Genomic DNA, 21193 nt, shown 5'->3' with positions numbered 1-21193 from the left:
GCTTTCATGAGAAGGATTTTCATTTACCTTTATGTTTTTTACACACACACAATACTGGATATTGAAAATAAATTGATAGGCAGCACTTACATTCAGCAGCCAGCCTTGCTCAGTTCACTTCCATTATGACTCCTCTGATGTAAAAATTACCCATCCTACCCCTTGTTTTATACATATGTAACAGATGTGGTTGCCTGCATCTCATCTATTTATAAGTATATAATTTCAGATAATGTAAATGCCACCTCAGTTCAGGCAATCCTGAAAGTTGTGTATCACAGGGCTTTTAAAAGTCAGAATTATTTTGGTTATTATATATGTCAATATTGTATAAAAGATGGGAAATGAGTTTATTAGAGTTATTCAGTCATGAAGTTGTAACCTTATGCTATGGCTCCCCCTGAAAGCCATGCACACTTCTTGCAGCAGGAGTAACTTTGTGCATTTGTCTCTCATTCTGTCATCCATGCTCTGAGTCTCCATATAGTACCCTGTACACATGATGGAGAAAATGTATCATAGCCTATTATATTGTTTGTATGGATGTAGAAATTTGTTTTAATAGATGTCAAATGTAGAGATGCTAAAAATCCTTGTAATATGTTTGTATTGCAGGAAAGAAAGTACATAGCTGAAGAAGACTCTAGTAAGAAGAAGATACAAGAAAAAGAAGCAATTATTAAAAAATTGGAAGCAAAAGTAATAGAAGATGAAGAAAACATAGTGAATCTTCAGAGAAAAGTGTCATCTGCTGAGAAATCTATTGAGGAATTAAAAGAAGAGGTTTTACAAAGAAATAAAGAGGCACATAATGTGAGAGTAGAACTAGCCAGTTCAAAACAAAAAGAAAGACAGTGTTCTGATGAAATAAAACAGTTAATGGGAACTGTGGAAGAAATGCAGAAGCGTTGTCACAAAGATAGTCAGCTTGAGAAGGACATTATACAAAGAATGGAATATGAAGCTCAAAAAAGACTTGCAGATCTCAGGGCAGAATTGGAAGAAGAGCATGGGCAGCAGATAGTACACATGAAACAAGAGTTAGTTAGGGAACATACAATAGAGATTGAAAAGCTTCTTGCTCAGCAGAAAACAGATCTGGAGAGAACTTTGAATTTACGTTCTAGTAATACTCATGAAGACCAAATACATTTAATGAATATTGCAATTAATGAGTTGAATCTCATGCTGCAAGATGCTAATTACCAGAGAGAAAAGATGAGGCAGGATTTATCACAGCAGCTTGAAGTAGTAACCTCAGAAAAGTCTTCCCTACAAAATCAAATTGAAGTTCTTTGTCAAGAATTGAACTTCGCAAGGGAACAGGTTCAGAGAACACAACAGACTTTAAATGAAAAGGAAAACAAGTTACACGAATCTGAAGAGTTACTAATCTCTGTTGGAGATCTAAAAGCAGAGCTTGCTTCTGCAACTGAGGTCCAGAAAGAATTAGAATTAAAACATGAGGCAGAAGTTACAAATTACAAAATAAAACTTGAAATGCTAGAAAGAGAGAAGGATGCAGTTTTGGACAGGATGGCTGAATCTCAAGAGGCTGAACTAGAGAGACTAAGAACTCAGCTTTTGTTTAGTCATGAAGAAGAACTGACAAAACTTAGAGAGGATTTACAGGAGGAACACAGAATAAACATTGAAAATCTTAAAGATAATTTACGTATGCAACAAAAACAGCAGTTAGATGAGCTACAGAATGAAATGTCTAAAAAGATAGAAGCTATGAAGTTTGAAAATGACGATTTAATTGTAAAACAGAATCAGCTCATGCTAGAAATATCAAGGCTAAAAGATTTGCAGCAGGCTGTGGTGGATTCTAAATCAGAAGAAATGACACTTCAAATCCATGAACTCCAGAAAGAGATAGAAGTTCTCAGAAAAGAAGAAAAAGAAAAAGGTATTCTTGAACAGGAGGTTCAGGAATTGCAACTCAAAATAGAGTTATTGGAAAAGCAGATGACAGAAGGAGAAACTAATCTTCAAGAAAAATGTAGATTACTTGAAAGACAAAATATAGTTCTTGAGGATGAAAATAAGGCTTTGCATGAGAAGTTTAAAAAATACTCCATTACGAATATGGAAGAAAGTTTAATCACAGATAGTTCCAATTCACAGGACTTTGATTTGCAAAAAAGAGTAGAAGATCTGATAGCAGAAAATAAGAAACTTGTAAAACAACAAATTGTACTCAAAGAAGAGATTGAGAAGCAAAAAAATTCTCTTTCATTTGCTGAGAAAAACTTTGAACGTAATTATCAGGAACTCAGGGAAGAATATGATTCTCTGCTAAAGGTAAACTCTGATTTAGAGAAGAGCAAGAATGAGCACGAGGATGAATACAAAGCCAGACTCCAAACTTTGACGGAAGAGATCCAGCACTTACAAGGAGATGCACCAGTTCAACAGAAGATCCAAAGTTCAGTCCTTCACAGTAAGAGAGAGAGAATTTTAAGATCAGAAACATTTGATATTGAGGAGATTGTAGAAAAAGATACAACAGAACTTATGGAAAAGCTTGAGGTGACTCAACGTGAAAAGCTGGAGCTTTCATTGAGGCTTTCAGAACTTTCTGAAGAATTAAAATGGAAGCACAGTGAAATCTTCCAATTAAGCGAAGAAATTAAATCTCTAAAACAAGATAAAGATTGCATTTCAACAAAGTGTAAAGAACTGGAATTCATTCTTAGCCACAGAGAGGGCGAGAATATGAAAACTTATGAACATAAGCCATACGCCAATGGGGGGCCACAGATGGACTCTACCACACTTGCTGAACCTGGCAATTTAATATCTGACTCATGCAAAGAACTTGGTAAGGCAATAAGAGAAAAAGAAGAAAACCTGACATCAAGCAGAAGTATAGTTCTTCATATTCCAGTGGAAGAGGCAATTCAACAGAAACTGAATCCAGAGCCACTGTCATTATTTGATAGTTTACACCAAATGAGTGATGGATTAGCAGGAGACCCTTCACAAAGGAGCCTTGTGCAAAGTGAAAAGCTTCAGGACCAGCTAGATATGCTAAAATCTGAACAGGTATTTATTTTCATTTATGCTTTTGGGGAGGTTATGCGCACTTCACAGTGAACCGCAATATGTCTTATTTAATATTTACTAACTATGTGACTTTGCTTATGGGAATTGAACTACTAAGGACCAATTACTATGTGTATTGTTTCATGTAAGTACATTCACTAAACATGGAGAATATACAAGTATGTTTAATCTACTATTTGAAAATAGAAGCTATGTATATTAACTGAGGTATGTCTCCTGATTTTAAAGTTGCCTGTTTTTGTTTGGTTTGATTTAGGGGTGTGCAGTTTGGTTGGAATTCAGATTGAAATACCAAATTTTGGCTGATTCAGTGGAATCTGGGTATTTCGGATCAAAAACGGTGAATTCTGAACTAGATTCAGTATTCAAGATTTTTTTTACAGAATTAATTTGGTTTAATTCGGTACAATTTGGCCATTGTTTCCTATGAGAAAATCAATCTGGGTGCTATCCAGTGGACAGAGAGGAGGGTCGCTGTTCAAGCAAACTTCACCAAATTTGCCAGGGATCTACTTCTGACTCTTTGAGTTTCAGGAAGATTGAACCCTGGGGGCCAATTCTATGGGCCCCCAAAGAAGGTGCCCCTAGCCACTCCATTGTTTCCTATGAGAAAAAAGTCAAAGCTGATTTCCACTGCAGAAACTCGCTGGGGCAAGGTTCCCATGGCCAAGGCACACTCTCAAATCCAAGCTGAGTGCATCCCAGACAAAACCCAACAGAAGTAAACTGAAACAAGGGAATGGAATCCCCCCAGAGGAAAAGTGAAGCAAGGGGACCAACATCACACCAGAGATGGTGAAGTTTGTTTAAAAAATGACACCCCCTCCCCAGCCAACCAAATAGCCCTTAGATTGATTTTTCCTTAGGAAACAATGGCCAAATTTTACCAAGTTTAGATGGTTGTGTGGGTCATGTTTGGAAAAAAAATTAAGACTGACAAATAGCACTAGCTAGATTAATCATATATGAGATTCATTTTAAACAAAATCACCTACTAGTATGAGTGAAAATACTGCATTTGCAAAGGGCAGGTAGATATTTGGAATTCGTACCTGTTGGAATTTTTTGCTATCAGCACTAAAATAAATGAAAACACTATCCATTTTTTTTCTTTCTATACATTGGTAATGTAATTGATGAATTCTTTGGTAGGTAGTATACCACCACCACCAACTGTCAGGGTTTCCCCTGAGCTCTGAGTAATTAACCAGGCTGTCCCACTGGTAAGATTATCTCTGCCCCCAAGCCTGGGAGCAAGCTTGCCAGCTCCACTTTTGGAAAATTCCTGGAGATTTGAGGATGGAGTATGGTGAAAGTAGGATCTGGAGAGGGAAACGGCCTCCTCAGTATGCAGTGTCATAGAGTCCACCCTCCAAAACAGCCATTTTCTCCAGGGGAATTGAGCTGTAGTCTGGAGATCAGTTGTAACTCTGGGAGATTTCCAGGCCCCACCTGGAGGTTGGCAACTCTGCATGGAACACAAACTGCTGCTGCTACTAGTAGTAGTATTAACATAGGTTCATTCTGACAGCAATTTAGTGTAGTGGTCTGTACTTCGGTGTTCAGAAGAAGAGGAAACTCCATTATTGTTTGAGCCTTTTTGGCCTTTGCCTCCATTGGGAGTCAGTGCTTCGTGGGTTCATCTGTGTGTGTGTGTGTGTGTGTGTTCTTTTGGAAGCTCTTCTATGGAATTAAAGCCTATATATTCCAGAAAATGTGGTAAAATGTAAAATCTTTTGTTTTCAATTTCACTTGAAGTATATGTGAAAAAAGTTCAGGCATTTGTAAAAAATATCCCCAAAATACCCTTGGAGACAACAAAATGTAATTTGATAGTTGATTGTACACAGTTAATGGAATTTCAGAAATACTTGATCCCTTCTGTTTGTTTCCTTGGATGTTATATGGAAATGATTTGCTGTTTTCAGTAAAGCACACAGTTGCTGATACTGAACATTTTTATTTCAGCTTACCATTGAATGTGATGCATGAAAGTGGATTGTGTTCCTCTCTATTTTCAGTTATTTGCACCCTGTCCAACTATATGAAAAAATTGGGCTTGAAATAATTAGACTATTATACAATACTAGTAGTACCAGTATTCACAGCAAAACAACAATGTAAATGCTTACACGTGAATAACAAATGAGTAATGAAATCAATTACAAGCCAAATGCGCTTCATTCTCATTCTCTGGGTTCAGATGTTTGGAATTCCTGTATGCATGGTGTCTTTTGGAAGCAGGTGCATGAAATACTGTATGATCCAATATGTTCACAGATACAACACTGCTTCCTGATGACACAGAGTCCCACTTTTCAGCTGCTGGGGCTCAGTGCCTATATTTGTGCATGTTGGGTCTGGTATCACATCTTTGGTATGGCTATATCTGTGGTGTCATTCTGCATGCAAGAGTTTCAAATGTCAGGAACATGAGAAAATACTATTTTCTTCATCTTTGCCTTAATGTATCTTAATTTTACTATTTGACTCCTGGAAGGGTTGTTTTTGCTTATAAACTAAGAACTTAGCCTGTTCATTCAGTCCATAAAGGACTTGGAAGAGAGTTCCATTCCAGATTAAGCATGAGATTTGTTCCAAAGGTCCCCCTCCCTGTGAAGGGTCTTTGAAAGCTAGTGGAAGGCCAGCAATTCTCCTGATAAATAAATGCTACAACTAGTGATTATGATTAAATTTTCTCAAAGGAAATGTGATTGGCAAGTATTGTACTGTAGTGTTGAGGCTGGCTGGTGGGGGGCGTTCTGCAGAGGAACTAATGGGAGCCAAATTTTTATTTTATGTGGATGGATTGAAAAATAATGCAACAGTCTGGGTTTTTTTAGCTCTATTAAAGCAATTAATCATAAAATAAGAGATTTCTAAAAGACTTACATTGTGTCAACTTTTACTCAGAATGATTTAAAGCTGCAGATGGAGGCCCAGCGCATTTGTCTGTCTCTGGTTTATTCAGCTCATGTGGACCAAGTACGTGAATACATGGAGAATGAAAAGGAGAATGCACTTTCTGCTCTTAAGGAGGAGCTCCAGGTTCATCATGCACAAGAGCTGTTTGAACTCAAGAAAAACCAGCAGGATTACCAAGCCATGGAAGGTCAAACACCAGGTAAACCACTAAAAGGGAGAGAATTTTCTGAGACGGGGTGGGGGGAAGGTTTATGAGGATTTTAAAATTTTGTCTGGCAGATTATGTTCCTTTAATTTTAATGTATGTTATTTATATAAGTATTACTGTTCCTGAAATTTATTTTTGAGGGTACGAACAAATATGTCGGTGATTCCATCTTGGAAGCTTAACAGTGATTGTAGTGGGCGAAAGCAGGGAAGAAAAACATTGCAGCATATGGTGGCTGTTTGTCTTGTTTTTCCAGGGCAGGTCTCTTTTTGATTCAAGTCTCATACTTTCTACCAAAATGCTTACAGTCCTGTGGATTTATCTTTCTACCTTAGTAGGAGGTGATTGTGGAGCCTGTACATTCTCTGCAGAATTACAAGGGGTTACCCTGCTGTCTCCGTTGTCCTAACAACTCATGTCTGATTATACCCGAGTCTGTCTGATTACTCAAAACAGCTGTGATAGTCAGGCAGTGACTTGCTAGGGCTAACTATCCTTTTGCCTTATCTTAAGATTCTATTGTAAGAGAGAACTCCTTTGGCTGTCAGGCAGATGCCTGAGTTATGGGCTAGTTCTATAGAATACTGCTCCACCCAAAGTTGTGGTTGTGCTGTCCTGGATGGATATCTGTGGCCACCCGTGCTACCTACACTCTTTTTGCAAAAAGGGAGCGTTTCCTGCTCAGCCCATACTAGTAGCTGTGTTCGCCAGAATAGGTAGGTATTGTGGAAAGGGAGGAAGCTCCAGACCTGCAGGATCATTCCTAGGCTTGTCTTGATCATATTTCTGGTAATATATTAGAATATTCTAGTCTCCTCAGTCAGAAGTTTCTATAGTCAACTTCACAGTGGCTAAATCAAACGTCCCATATGCTGGCCAAGGTTTCCCATTATACAAATCATAAACTGGCTATTGTCGTGTGGACAAATAAATCAACTGCTCTAGTGGCTCTTCTGTTAACCCCTCAGGTCCTCCAACAATCATTTCCCAGTTTCTAGCCACACAGTCTAGGGGCTTTCCCCTAGGAATTTTACTTTCACTAGTTCCCATTGCTCGAACCTCTCACCGCAGCTCCTTCAGGAGGCTAACTATCGGATTTTCAGAGGTGGCACCTTTTTCCCAAGCGCTTTCACACTTCCCTTTTCCTTTTAAGCAAGCCCCGGAGGCACTCACCGGTTTTGCTTCACTCTGAGAGCGGTGCTTTTAGCCGTTGGCTGTCTCTAAAGGGACTCTCACAGCGCCCAGCTCGCCGCTTGTACGGGCTCCGCTGAAAGGCCAGAGAAATCCCAAGATGGGAAGGTGTGCGCACGTAGTCTCGAGTCGTCAGCTGAGTCCTTACTCCGCAGTCAAAGCTAGGATACGCTGGAGATGTCCCGTCTGGGGTGCCAGAAATCTGTTGCACAAAAGTGCCTCCCCTTTGCCCCTCCGATTCGCTGAGCAAAAGAGACGAGACAGACAAGGGCTGATGTAAAAAAAGTATATTTGCAAATTTAGGGCATAGGCTTCAAGATGAGCTCAGAGTGTACCCCAGAACAAAGGAGCACATGTTACTTTTAAGGGATTGTGACAACATTTTGGAGAAACGAAAGTCACATTTAAAATAAGGCACCTGATCTCCTTTACACCTTTAGATTGGACTATTGTCCACCTTTCAGTCTCGCGACAACATCATTTGCCATCCTATCCTGGTCTCCATAGTAGCATCTTCCATTCCACAACTGGTTACTTTTCTACACAAACTCTCTTCTCCAAAGGGGAGGGGGGTGGAATTTATAATTCTCCCTTTGTCTTTGTCTTTGCCTTTTCAGATGTCCTCGGGAATGTCCAGTTATCTATCTTCAAGGCTAGACATTCTCTCTTTCCATGTACAGCCAGGGAGAAGGGGGGGGGGTGGCCAAAGAGCAGAGACCAGTTACTTTAAAACATAAAGAATCCATCTTATGCTTCTTGCTATCTTAATATTATGGCTATATGATTAATCCATAGTCTTTACTAATATAAATTTGCTAATCCCACAAACTCTGTATGGTTTCGAATTGGTAGTTTAAAAGGTAAGCTACCAGTTGAGGTTATGGACTTTTATAAAAGCAGATTGCCTCATAAAGCAGATGGGAGGTGAGTAAATGTTAAAGTAATTGTGTTGATGCTATTATAATACAAATTGTAAAGAAAAAAGGAGTTAATATGCTCAGGAATGTGCAAGCTGAACTTACTAGAAAAAGCTCTCTGCAGCCACTTCATCTGGGGAAAAGGGAAGTTCCAGACTTGCGGGAACATATACTTGTAGTCTTGATTATATGTCAGAATTTATGTACCCAGTACTATTGTACGGGACAAAGAACCATGAAGAGAGAAAACAGTTGTTGGATGTCTTAGATGTGCACATTTAAGCTGCTTTAGGTTCTTTATTTTGCAGTGTTTTTTTCTGGGGGTGTCATGTAATGATTAAGCATCACTACATGAGGGTATCATGTAGTGATTAAGCATTCTGTCCATGTATAAGGTTTTAATAATAGCCAAGTGGCCCTCTTACGTGTATGCTTAAATCTGGAGATTAATCCTTAGACGAGACAGATCTTCCCACACACCTAAAAATGCCCCAGGTTTGCAGAAATATCTGAAATCTAAATAAAAAATACATTGGGGGTTTAAAAAAACCCAAAACGATAAAAGGAGTGGCATATCTTTAATCATATCCCCTCAGTGGCAGTTGCTAGGCAACCATAACAGTTTAGCCAGTATTCCAGGCTTGATTTCTGTCATTAAAAGGTGGAGGGTGACAGGGCCCTTTCCAGAGCTGTTTTGGCCTTTTAGGGAGGACTTGGGACAAGGCCCAGAAGCAACCACCGTACAACTTGATTAACACATGTGTTGCATGACTCACCCAGGTCTAGCTGCTTGCTACTGTTCAGCAGCAGCCCCCCAACAAAAGTCAGTGTAACATTGTGGTTAGAGTTTCTGAGTATGATCTGGGAGACCCAGGTTTGAATCACCACTCAGCTGTGGAAGCTCACGGGGTGACTTTGATCCAGAAACACTCTCGGCCCAACCTCTTAGGGTTGCTCTGAGGAAAATACAGAGGCAAAGAGAATGATGTAAGCTGCTTTAGGTTCCCATTGTGGAAAAATGCAGTATATTAAGGAAGTAAATTAATATAGGTGAAGATAGGGGCAGATAGAAGGTAAGTTGTTTGGTAGGTCTGAAGGAGAGAAAGACATAGGAAAATGTAGGCTGCCAGGAGGAAAGAGGAAATAGTGTGGGGAAGGGGAATTTAGGGAGGTACTTCATCATTCCCTATAAGTCCTTCCAGGTTCCCCACCATGCAACTGGGCCATAGGAGAGAGGCTGCTGCAGGAAGAAGGGGAAAGGTGAAGACAGGGAGGGCAGACAAAGGTGAGTGGGAAGGAAAAAAGGAAGCAGGAAAAGGCTTTGGGGGAAGGGAAAGAAAAGAAAAATGATAGGGGAGGGGAAAATGTAATGACCCCCACAAATCCTTGGGGGTCCCCCACTTGTAAAGTTTTAATTTGAAGCCAGTTTGAATCACTTGAGTGTCCTTTTATTGCTAATCTGGACCAGGTCAGGATGACCATGGTTGTTTCGGCCAAGCAGAGTTCTGTATCTGATCTTCGAGGCCCAGGTGAGATTCATGAACCTGCTCATTGTGGTTAGTAGAGAAAAGAACTTTACAGTGAGTGCTTCTGGGTAATCCAGCTTTAGTGTATTCGGCATGCATTTTCTTGTATACTAGGTGTACTTTCTTCTGAGCTTGTTGGAAGAAGGGTAGAATCCAAATGTGACAACCACATTCTCTTGTTTTCAATTATATATTCTTCCATTTTAGAATCCTCTTCATGTTTTTCTCATGCTCGAATGGCTGTTGTATCTTGGGCCACTATGGCATGAATAAAAAAATCTGCTGTAAAATAAAGTAGAATGGTAGGTGCTAGAGCAAAAGGCAGACACTGCTGTGAACCTTGGCCCTTACATTATTAAGTAGTTTGGGAGAATCCAGTTGAAGTTGCTGCTGATCCTGTTAAATTGTAATGCTGGAGTTCTTTGTTGGTCTTGGGATTTTTTTTAACCTTCTCGTAGTGATGTGCAGGGATTTTGTATGACTGGGGAGGAACCATGGCTGAGGGTCAAGCTACTTGATCAAGCTGCATATTAAAAACCTGCGAGGGCAGATTCTGTTTGGACCACAGGACAGAGGAAGGGGCTTCTGCCTCTTCCCCATGTTTTTTTCCTGAGCTGAAACAGTTGAGGGGTGGAGGGACGGGGCAAAAAACTCCACAGATCCAACTTGTTGGAGATCATGCATAGCTTGATTCTCAGTGATAGAGCATGTGGAGCCTCCTGGGTTCAGTTTTCAGCATAGTCAGTTAACAAGACCTCTGGTGAAATGCCAGAGTGAAGTAAGCAATTCTTGCATTCAGTGTTATCTTTTGTTGACATCGATTTCGAAGGTGGTGCCATGGTATATTGTGATTAAATTTAATCACAGATTTTAATCTTTTAAAAATTGGATCCTTCTAAACTTTTGACAAAATCATTTGAATAACTTATGATTCAAAATTTGCCAATAGCAGTCTTTTGATGAGTGGGTTACTATCTCATTCCTTTCAATGAGCGCTACTGTATTTGTAGGGAAGATGTTGAAAGAGTTTATTTCACTTTATATTTTTCTGCTGCCTCATTTGTACTAATACTAGGTGGAGGCTGTCATGCTGGGTACTTGTGGACTAGGCTGAAACTGAGGACAAATTAGATTACTTACTTGATAATAGAAAGAAGGTGATAACACAGAACAGAGTCAGTTTTGTGTTGGCAAAAACATAATGCTGCAAAGGTTTTTATGATTATGGTAGACCAAAAGCTTATTTCCAGTGTTGTCATTGCCATTTTGTGATTTTGTTTGTTGTAATATTTTTTTTTACGTACAGTGTAGTTTTTACAACGTTTATATTTTGTGTTCTGTCGCAGCAAATGGCTGTTAAAAAGCTGACTGCAAGTATTTCTATATTGGTCCCTTTCCTGAAATAATAGAAAATATAGTATTATAAACCAAATTTCAGTGCTAGTTTTTCTTTGCAGATGAAGAAGGCCAATCTATGTCTATGCGTCTAGAAGGGTTTAGCAGGACAGTAGCTGAAGAATGCTCTAAACTCAATCAGGTAAGAAACATTTTTCTGCAGGATAATTGAAAGTCTACATTTTATATCTGTTCTAAATTTTTAAATAGTTTAATTATACCATGCTGTTACCTAGTCAGCCTTTAGAGTAAGGTGGAGATAGCGAAAGAATGTAAGGTTTGGGTCCAGTAGCACCTTAAAGACTAACAACTTCCAGGGAAGGAACTTTCAAGAGTCAGAACTCCCTTCACCATATCTGACAAGGGACGCTCTGAGTCTGGTGTTTAAGGTACTTCTGGACCTGTTCAAGTTCAAGTTTATTGTTACAATCTGCGACCAGTACATATAAAAACCATTTGCAAATCAGTTTAAAAACAGTTGAGACTACTTCTGGACCTGAATCTTGCTCTTGTACTGCAGACCAACACAGCTACCTACCTGAAACTATCTCTAATGGAACAGTAGAGTATGGCGGATCCTATTCGAACATTAGTGTATGCCAGGGAGAAAAGAAACCTGTCACTTTAGAAAAGAAACCTGTCACTTTAGAGGCTTAATGTGTAGAAATCAGCAGCTGAAGCTTTTGAAAGCATAGTGATATAAGCTAAATCACCTGATAAATTACATCCTATTAAGCATCTATCAAAGGGATGGGACTTTTTTTCTCCAGGAAGTTGGCAATCCTACTTGCCTTTACCTTCAAGTTCACATTGTCAGGTGCTCAGGATCACCTGTCATACCCCTGCAGTAGAAGCTGATGCTGTTGTAGTGATTCTGTCTGTGATTCTGTCACTGGGCTGGGAAACTGAGAACGGGAAGTAGTTGTTGATTCCTGCTGTAATCTTTCCCTAGCCTGGGAACCTGCCTGTCTTTGAGAAGTCTATGCGTCCCACTGCCTGGTTTCCTGCTTGCAGAGTTGAGGACTGTTAAAAGGAGGGAGGGGAAAATAGGAGGAATCGTGGGAAACCTTTAACTGCTTTAGGCTTGTCTGTAGCCGCCAGTCCTAGGAAGGATGGCATAAGAGCATGAAACTGGCATCAATAAAGAACTTTAACTCCTGAAGTGAAGTCTTTTGAGAGTTGCCCAGCATCCTTACACACATTAGAAATAAAAGCGATAATCCTTTCATAGCCTTATTGTCTCTCTGCTTAACTGATACATTATTGAATTAATGTAATATGTATTAATATCTTTTAAAATCTTTTCCCCTTGTAACAGTCTCTGTATAGCATTTTTCATGAAAAACATTCCTCTGCTCTTGAAGATGATGTTGGAGAGAGACAGAAATCTAGCACTGTTTTAATGTCTAGAGCTGAAGCTCAAGGTAACTCAAATATATACACATCTTCTATCACTGCCTTTTCTCTTCTTGGCAGCAGCCTTTTCATTAAAGAGGTTTGCTTCTCCCTCAAGAGATCAGGCATGAACAAGTATGGAAACTGATTATGAAAAAAAATTGGAGAATTCTCTTTAGTAGTCTTGGGAGTGTGGTAGTGGAAGACATGGGAATGGTTACAGATCTGCTAGAGTTTGGGATAAATTAAATGGTGATCAGGAAGCTTCAGAAATTATAATTGGAGGGGTGAAGGTCAAACTACACACAAATTAATTAAAATTCTTCTCTTCAATTTAGCTTTGGAGGGAACTCTGCAAACTATCCTGAGCAAGATATTGGAGGAATACCATAGATTACTGGAATATCATGCACAGTTTTTGAAAGACATGACAAAGGTAGGTAGCTTTTAATTAATCTAGATGAGACATAATCCTGTCATTATTTTAAAAAGATGTGCACAGTTACACTGCTTATATCTTGTTGTCTTTAGCATAGTTCGCTGAAATATCAATAGGGTTGCTTCTTGACTATCCTAACTGAATTAATGTTGGGGTTTTCATTTTAAATACAGCAGAAACACATCTGGCAACAGCCCAAGTGGTGCAAATTTCATTCCCAGATAGGAGATTAAATATGTGATAATCATCTGAACAGTTACAAGAAAATGGGTTATCAAGATAGCTCTTAAACTACCATTTAATTTTTTTTTTAACAAGAATTCATGATTTGGATCATCTGGTTATAATGCCTGTAATTCAGCCTAATTGTATGTAGGATTACAGGCATTATAACTAGATGATCCAAATCATGTACCGATGTTAAAAACAAACTTGTGCTCATTATAAGAACAAATACATTGCAGTTTTATATCTTCTAATTAAGACAAACTAGACAAGACATTAAAGATTTGATCATGTCTCCCATGTCTTTAAATTTATGCTAAAAGCAGCTGCAGGGATGAGACCATAGGCTTGAACTGGGGACTAAAGTGCTTACAGAAGGTTTTTCATCCCTCCTACTTGTCAGTGTTGTTTTTCTATAAATTGTTCCCCTGATACTCCATTGGGAAATATTTACAGATACCAGTTCCCCCTTTCTCCTTGCTTACTTTCAGAAGGAATTTAGAAAGCTGACAGTTCTGTGATCCTCAATGTTTCGATAGTTTGGTCCTTGGAGTAACCAAATAATAGGAATCATTGTCCTTAGGAAGACCTATATAAGAATTATTGTGTGTGTTATGTGCTGTCAAGTCGTCTCCAACCTACGGCAACTCTATGAATGAAAGGCCTCCAGAACGTCCTGTCATTGCTCAGACCTTGCAAACTAGAGGATGAGTTTTCTTTGATTGAGTCCAGCCATCTCACTTTGGGTCTTCCTTTTTTCCTACTGCCTTCAACTTTTCCTAGCATTAGTAACTTTTCCAAAGAGTCTTGTTTTCTCATAATGTGACTGAAGTATGATAACTTCAGTTTTGTCATTTTAGCTTCTAGGGAGAATTCAGGCTTGATGCGATCTAGAACCCATTTATTTGTCTTTTTGGCCATCCATGGTAACTGCAAAACTCTCTTCCAGCACCACATTTCAAATGAATCAGTTTTCTTTCTGTCAACTCTCTTCATTGTCCAACAACCATACACAGTAATAGGGAATACCATTGTTTGGATTATCTTGATCTTTGTCCCCAGAGAGACATCCTTACCTTTAACGATCTGTTGTAGTTCCCTCACGGCTTCTCTTCCAAGTCTCAATCTCCTTCTGATTTTTTGGTTGCATTCTCCCTTTTGTTGATGATTGAGTGAAGGAACAGTAAATCTTCAACAATGTACTGCTCTCAGCTTCACTGACACTCATTTTGCACTTTAAGAGTTAGGAAGAGTTTGATGATCAGTACTTTTACAAATATGTATAAGTATATTTGTATTTCATATTCACAAATAATGCCACAGAATGAAAGAAAGTAAGTTTGCCATCAATTTCAGAAGACATACACTATGTATTGATTGGGGATTTTTTTGGCTGTGTTTAACTTTACTAGGTTGAAGAGTTAAAGGCGTCATGTGCAGACCAAGATGCAAGAGAAATTGGTAGTCTTCAGCAAAGCTTAGGATGCTTACATATTCCATCTCAGGATCTTGTTGGTAAAGAAATGTACATATTGTTAATACTGTGTAATGGAAGTGAACAAGCTTAGGGGAGAGAATGGAACACTTTGAAAATTTTGTCCCATCCCTAAAAATCTCTCTTTTCAGGATTCTCTAACAAGTTCTAAGAAGCTTGGAGCTTACTTTCCTTGTCCTTTTTTTCCTTTAACTGATACACAGTATCTCGCAACAATCCATGCGCCTGGCACAATTGTCATTAGGATGGGTTTTTTGCTGTTACTGTTGTTCAAATATGTGGAAATCTTAGGTTGTTTGTGGGTGGTCTGATTTTCTGCTTGCATTGTACTAATGCAGGCAATCACTTTTCTATTAGATATAGTTCAAAGCTGGAGGTTGATGGAGGCACAAGCTTGAAATCCCTCAACTGTGTCCTCTCTAGGATCTCTCTTACAATTGAGCAGGCTGATTGCTTCTCTCCCCAGTTTTTCTCCTTTAACTAATACTTAGCTGCCCTCCAATATTCCATTCTTCCTGGATCATCAGGTGACATTTTTAGGGTTCTTTCATTTCCTTCACTGTTGTGTTTTTCAGTATTTGCACAAATATGTACTTCTCTGGCCCAGTCATAAGTATGGTTAGGGTAATGATGACAAGGCTAATGAGCTGTTTAGAGCAAAAAGAGGCTGGGCCGGGTTTCAGTGCTGTCCTGTGATGTTTGTTGTTACTTCTGGTAGTACTATCTATCTAGTACTCAGCAGCAGTGCTCCCAGTTGCTGTTCCAGAGCTGGCAATTGTGTGTGCACCATAAAAGCTGGATGTAGTTCAGAGCTGAACACATTGTTCACAATCCTTAGTTGTACTCTTGTGGCTGCCTGTGTTACCAATAGTAACTGAGTTAGTCTTCTGTGAGGTGTTAGAAAGAGGGAAGGAGCCTTCAATGAATAATTTCTGTTGTTAAGGTATCACAGTCCTGTAATAATATTACTTTTACTTTTTTCATTAAAGAAACTGTGTGTTATCATGATTATGAATTTGTTCGTGTATAGATCTCAAAGTTAGGCCATCTCATTGGAAAGATATGGAGAAGTTTAAATCTCAGCTTGAAGAACAACATGCTCAAGAAGTTGAACACCTCCGATCCTATTACCATCAGCAGTTGAAAGAAACTGAGGAAAGATGCAGTACAGAGATTGCTCACTTACAGAGTAGACTGCAGGATGCTGGTGTCCCCTTTGACTGTTTCAGGTACTTTGGTTTTTTTCTCTTCCCATTTCTTTCCATACTGACTGAGGGCCAAAGTGAAATTTTACTCCTCATAATTTTGTTGTATGCTGGAGCGGGGCGGGTGGGAGGATGTACTCCAACTTCATGAGTTTTCCAAATTGTCACCTTGTTCTAAACAAGTGAATGGTGTGAGGGGAGTTTTGCAGTGTTCACTTCTATGGAATGGGGGGAAACCCTAAAAATGCTTAAAAATCTTCTCAGAACAAAATATTAGGGCCTCTTCTATATGTCAGTTGGATAATGCCTTGGTACAACGTGCTTGGCAAACAAAGCCCAGGTTCTTCATGTAGTTGTTTTCTGCATACATGCAGTGAATAGAAGGAGCAAGTATGTACAAACTTGAGGAAGAAACAAGAATCTCACAGATAGAAGAATAAATAATTGGTCTCTTGTATGTAAATCAAAATGCATTTTGAATAATTATCTCTTCATCAGGGATGAATACGTAAAGAATACATAAATATATAAATAAAAGAATATGTAAATAGTTAAACAGTTTAATTGCTTTGCACTTACAAGCAGAGCAAAAAATTACAGTAAAGTCAAACCATTATCAGTGCAGATGAATAATGTAAAAATTCATTAGAATTAGAAAAATCTCTACTCCATCCTTTCGTGTGTGTTATATGCTGTCAAGTTGCTTTTGACTTACGGCAACCCTGTGAATTAAGGACCTTCAAAACATCCTATCATTAACAGTCTTGTTCAGATTTTACAAACTAGTAAACGTAGCTTCCTTAATCGAGTCAAGCCATCTCATCCATCCTAAAAAAGATTCAAAGTAAATATTAGATAAGGGTTATAACATATAGGTATTAGTATGTTCCGGTGTACAGTTCTTTTGAAAGTGAGTACGTTTTTTCCTTGATCTTTTTTCTGTTTCTTTGAACACTCATTATTTGTGCTAGTTTGGGGGGGGGGGTCTAAGAAAAGAGTAGTCAATTTTTTAACATTTTAATATCCTGTCTACTTTCTGACACTAATATGCTTAAAAATGCACAGCTATTACTACCTGTCTGAGCTTTAAAAAAATGGAACAACATAATAATTTATTAAAGGATATGACCTCTAACGTTTCTCTTCCAATACTTACATTTATCTTCTATATTTCTAATTTAATTTTTCTTTCTAGTATTTCCAAGGAATCACAGATAAATGAAACAATACAAAAAGGGAAGCATGCTGAAAATGGTCTCCAGCAAATTGTGGACACGGCAGCAGAGGTACTATTTCTGGATTATTACTTTTTCCAGCATAATTTCCAGTGTTTCAGTCTTAATATTTCTAGGGAAGGCTCCACACTTACCTGAGCAAAGTGGTAAGATACATATCTTTTAATTTAATGTTTTAAAAAGCAGTTTTAAATGTGTACAAATTTAATTGAGAAATGGCAAAAAGACTAACTTTTAATTGAAGCAGATTAGGATCCCTCTCTCTGTTCCTATGATAAAGAAGTCAGAGTCAAAGAATAAAGCTATGTTATACCTTGCTGCTCCAAATAACTTTTATTTTTGCTTAGGAAAGGGAAGTCAGTATAAATTCCAAAAGAATACGTGTATTACTTAACTGGAGCAAAAACAACAATCCTGTAGCACCAACCAAACAAGCAGCATGAGCGTTTGGTAATCTGGTTCATAAGAGAAAAAGTAGGCTCTTGCCTATAAAAATTGGATCACTGAATTACCATTATATTAATTTAAAAACTCACCATGGTATTAATAGTAAAGAGTCCAGTAGCAACTTTAAGACTAACCAGCTTTATTGTAAGATAAACTTTCGAGAACTATAGCTTTCTTCATCAGATGCATCTGACGAAGGGAGCTGTAGTTCTCGAAAGCTTATGCTACAATAAAGTTGGTTAGTCTTAAAGGTGCTACTGGACTCTTTAGTATTTTGCAGCTACAGACTAACACAGCTAACTCCTCTAGATCTATGACCATGGTATTAATGAAATATTACTAACACAATTACAGATCTCATACCTTTTCCTTTAGTCATGCTGCATGCAAAGTTTAAAATGCAAAACTTTTAAAACACAAATCTAAACTGATGCTGTTCCTTTTCTTGTAGCCCTCTAATGAAGTGGACATGATTGAATTTCTGGAAAAACAGTATCAAGAAAAATTAGTAGAAGAAATAGCGAAGGTACAGAGTTAATAAAACAATAATTAGGGTTTAGTTCAAGTGTTCTGCCAATCTGTGATTAAGGAAGCATAACTGTGGTTTGCTATTGGCTGACAAACTAGGATAGGAAACCATGGTTTAAAGGATTTGCTAATTGTGGTATAACTCTGGATTGTTATGACGTTTGAATTGACAGATCCAGAAGTAACTGCACCTAGATTAGGGAGCTGAGCAGATAGAAAACAAACATAGTTGGCTTGCTTTCATAATTTGAAAGGTCAAATATTAGATCGGAGTTGGACTGTTAAATGAATGGAGTGCTAGGAGGAGGGAAGAGTAGTAGTGGGGAGGAAATTTCGTGTCTCTATTTATAGTACAGAATTGCTAAAATTCACCTGCCTTTTAACCTGAACAATAAAGTACTCTTCTATGAAGAGTATTCCCTCTTCCTTCCTCAAGCTGCATGTAAGAGTTCTTGTTGAAACTGGGAACAAGATAAAAGCAGAATGCATACTCTGATGGTTTTATACATTTCCTCCCGTAAGAGACATTACGCTATCAGAGGATTTACCTTATTCAGATTTTAATTAATCCCTTCTAAATGTGCTTTTAGTGCACATTTTATTTAGTTCAATTTTATCCTGCCCATCCTTCAAGGAGTTAAAGAGTGCTTATGTGGGTCTTCCCTCCTGTATTTTATCTTTGTGACAACCTGTGAGGAAAACATGCTGGATCAAGGTTTCGTGGCAAGCTAGGTTTTGAACCTGGGTCTCCCCAGGCATAGTCAGTTGGCTGTATTTAATTCTATTTAAATTGCAAAAGAGGCAATTCTAACAGTGTAAAAGATTGTGTGTGTAGAAGCATAGAAACTGGGGTTGTCTACTATCAGGTGTGCAGTTGTACCCCCTCTGCCCATTTCCTTTCTTCTGTTAGTTGGTGGTTTGCAAACCACAAGTACAACATCTCCAAGGTGGAGTGAAGGCTTGTTCCTGTACTGTACAGTCTGCCAGGTTTTGAGGGTTACACATCTACATATTATTTCTATGTCTGTTTATTAGGGGAATGGGAATGTTGACACCTCTTTGAGGTAAAGACAAATGACATTATTTTTATATATTCCTGTGATTCACCTAGGTAAGGTCTTTGTTGTTTGTGCATGGCCACATTTTGTCCCTCACTGATTGCCACAGAGCCTTCTGTGTACATTACTTTATTCATTTTATAGAGTGTCTGGTTCCAGTTGCATTGGGTATGCAAAAAAAACCCATTAAGAAACAAGTATTGTGTTTTACTGAATAGTTGTTTAATGTAGACTGGGAAATTATTTCAACAGTAACATTCAATTGTCACTGAGGGAATGCACCCCATTGATAAGTAAGAAAATTCCTCTCTATCTCAATTTATTTAGGTTGTTGTAACTATGAGTGTACAGTTTGCACAGAAAAACGAACTAGAAAGAATTGCTAATCTAAAGGAGAAAGACATGTTGCTAGAAAATAATTTGAGGCATAGAAAGGATTGCCCTGAAGAGTTAGACAGCTATAGAGATGAGAGAAGAGGCACTAGAGATGAAGCAACTACATCACTTAGTACAGAGATCAGTGAAGAGTGCAGTGAAGCATCATCTGTTGAAGGACAGTTTCAGCCAGATGTTAAGTCTGCTATACTTGGACTACGTGAACTTGAATCAAAGTCTTCAATAGACTCCTCTTCAAGTGATAAAGAGCTTATGCAAAAGACATCTCAGGTAAGTGCAGTAAAAAATAGCCTGTCATCTTCAGACTTTTCATATTTGGAAAAGTACTAACTTGATTAAGCTATTCTTCATTTAAAAATTCCTGCATAATAAGAAAATCACACATTTTGTTATACATAATAATATTTAACAACTGGAACAAAAACTTGAAATTGTGGAGGGTGGTAATTGGTTTTCCGGGTCCAAACACTCATGCAAAATAAAGCACAAGGGGACATGGCTACACTACATAAAGTCTGCATTTATATATTATTGAAGAATATTTTTAAAGTTTAGAATTTCTAATCTGATATTTCCAGTTTAATAGGAAGCCCCCACCTGTTAATATACATTTATGTATACATAGTTTAAACGAACAATAAATGTTTCTTTGGAAGCTGTCAGTAGTGTACAATGTGATGGCTTGCCATTTCACAAAGGCTGATGAATGGGAGCATAGTATGTGCCTTGGGGAGTGTTACCCTAGATCAGGGCTTTTTTTCTGGGAAAGGAGGTGGTGGAACTCTGTGGATTTCCCTCGGAGAAAATGGTCACCTGGCTGGTGGCCTCGAGCAGCGCAGAGGGCAATCTAAATTCCCCTCTGTCTGGAGATCAGGGGGCAGGGCCACCAGCCATGTGACCATTTTCAAGAGGTTCCAGAACTCTGTTCTACCACGTTCCAGCTGAAAAAAAACCCCTGCTCTAGATAATCTAGAGTTAATACAAAGTACTTTTTCTTTCCACTTGAGAGACCGTGTTTTTGCATATATCCTTTTGCAGACTCTGTCATAAGCCTCTAAATATGTTTGTAGATGCTGTATAAAGAATTATAATCGATTGAAAGTGGCTGTCTCACATTACTTTCCAAGTCAGTAAAAGACTTGATTCAGATTCTCAATGGCTATCCCACAGTTATGAAATTTGGAATCTTACCAAAACGTGCAGCAATTCTTAAGCACTAGCTCTAACATTTCCCTTAGATATTTTAACTTTGAAATCACTCACCTTAATTGCCTTTACACAGAGAGTTTGGAGTTCTGAGACACGTTTGCCAATTGGGAGGGGGGGTGCATCTGTAATTCAACAGCTACACCTTCTCCTGCAAATGCCCTGTTGCCCATGCCCATCACCATGCACAGTCACAGCAAGTATAGGATTGGATCCTATGACTTTTTCCATTTAGCCTTCCTTCATGAGGAAATGCTTCCCCAACTGAAGAATGAATATCTTGATGGAGAAAAAAATCCTCCTTTGTTGAAGGAAGTTTCTCTCTGATGA

General features: G+C 38.5%; 1 protein-coding gene across 4 annotated transcripts in view; it reads left to right on the top strand.

Moving 5' to 3' along the window:
* The window catches only part of AKAP9 (A-kinase anchoring protein 9), a 142514-nt gene that overhangs the window by 34724 nt on the left and 86597 nt on the right, over window positions 1–21193 (top strand). For all 4 annotated transcript variants that reach the window (XM_054991883.1, XM_054991881.1, XM_054991882.1 and 1 more), the window contains exons 8-17: window positions 616–3051; window positions 5986–6196; window positions 11297–11376; window positions 12553–12658; window positions 12968–13065; window positions 14706–14808; window positions 15819–16017; window positions 17189–17279; window positions 18127–18201; window positions 19589–19927. In XM_054991883.1, coding sequence (XP_054847858.1) covers window positions 616–3051; window positions 5986–6196; window positions 11297–11376; window positions 12553–12658; window positions 12968–13065; window positions 14706–14808; window positions 15819–16017; window positions 17189–17279; window positions 18127–18201; window positions 19589–19927 — 3738 coding nt within the window. The remainder of the gene's footprint in view (window positions 1–615; window positions 3052–5985; window positions 6197–11296; window positions 11377–12552; window positions 12659–12967; window positions 13066–14705; window positions 14809–15818; window positions 16018–17188; window positions 17280–18126; window positions 18202–19588; window positions 19928–21193) is intronic.

This window comes from Eublepharis macularius, chromosome 11 (assembly GCF_028583425.1).
Source record: "Eublepharis macularius isolate TG4126 chromosome 11, MPM_Emac_v1.0, whole genome shotgun sequence".
Lineage (NCBI taxonomy): Eukaryota > Metazoa > Chordata > Lepidosauria > Squamata > Eublepharidae > Eublepharis > Eublepharis macularius.
The sequence above is the reverse complement of the archived record's forward strand: the minus strand, read 5'-3'. Positions and strand labels throughout refer to the sequence as shown.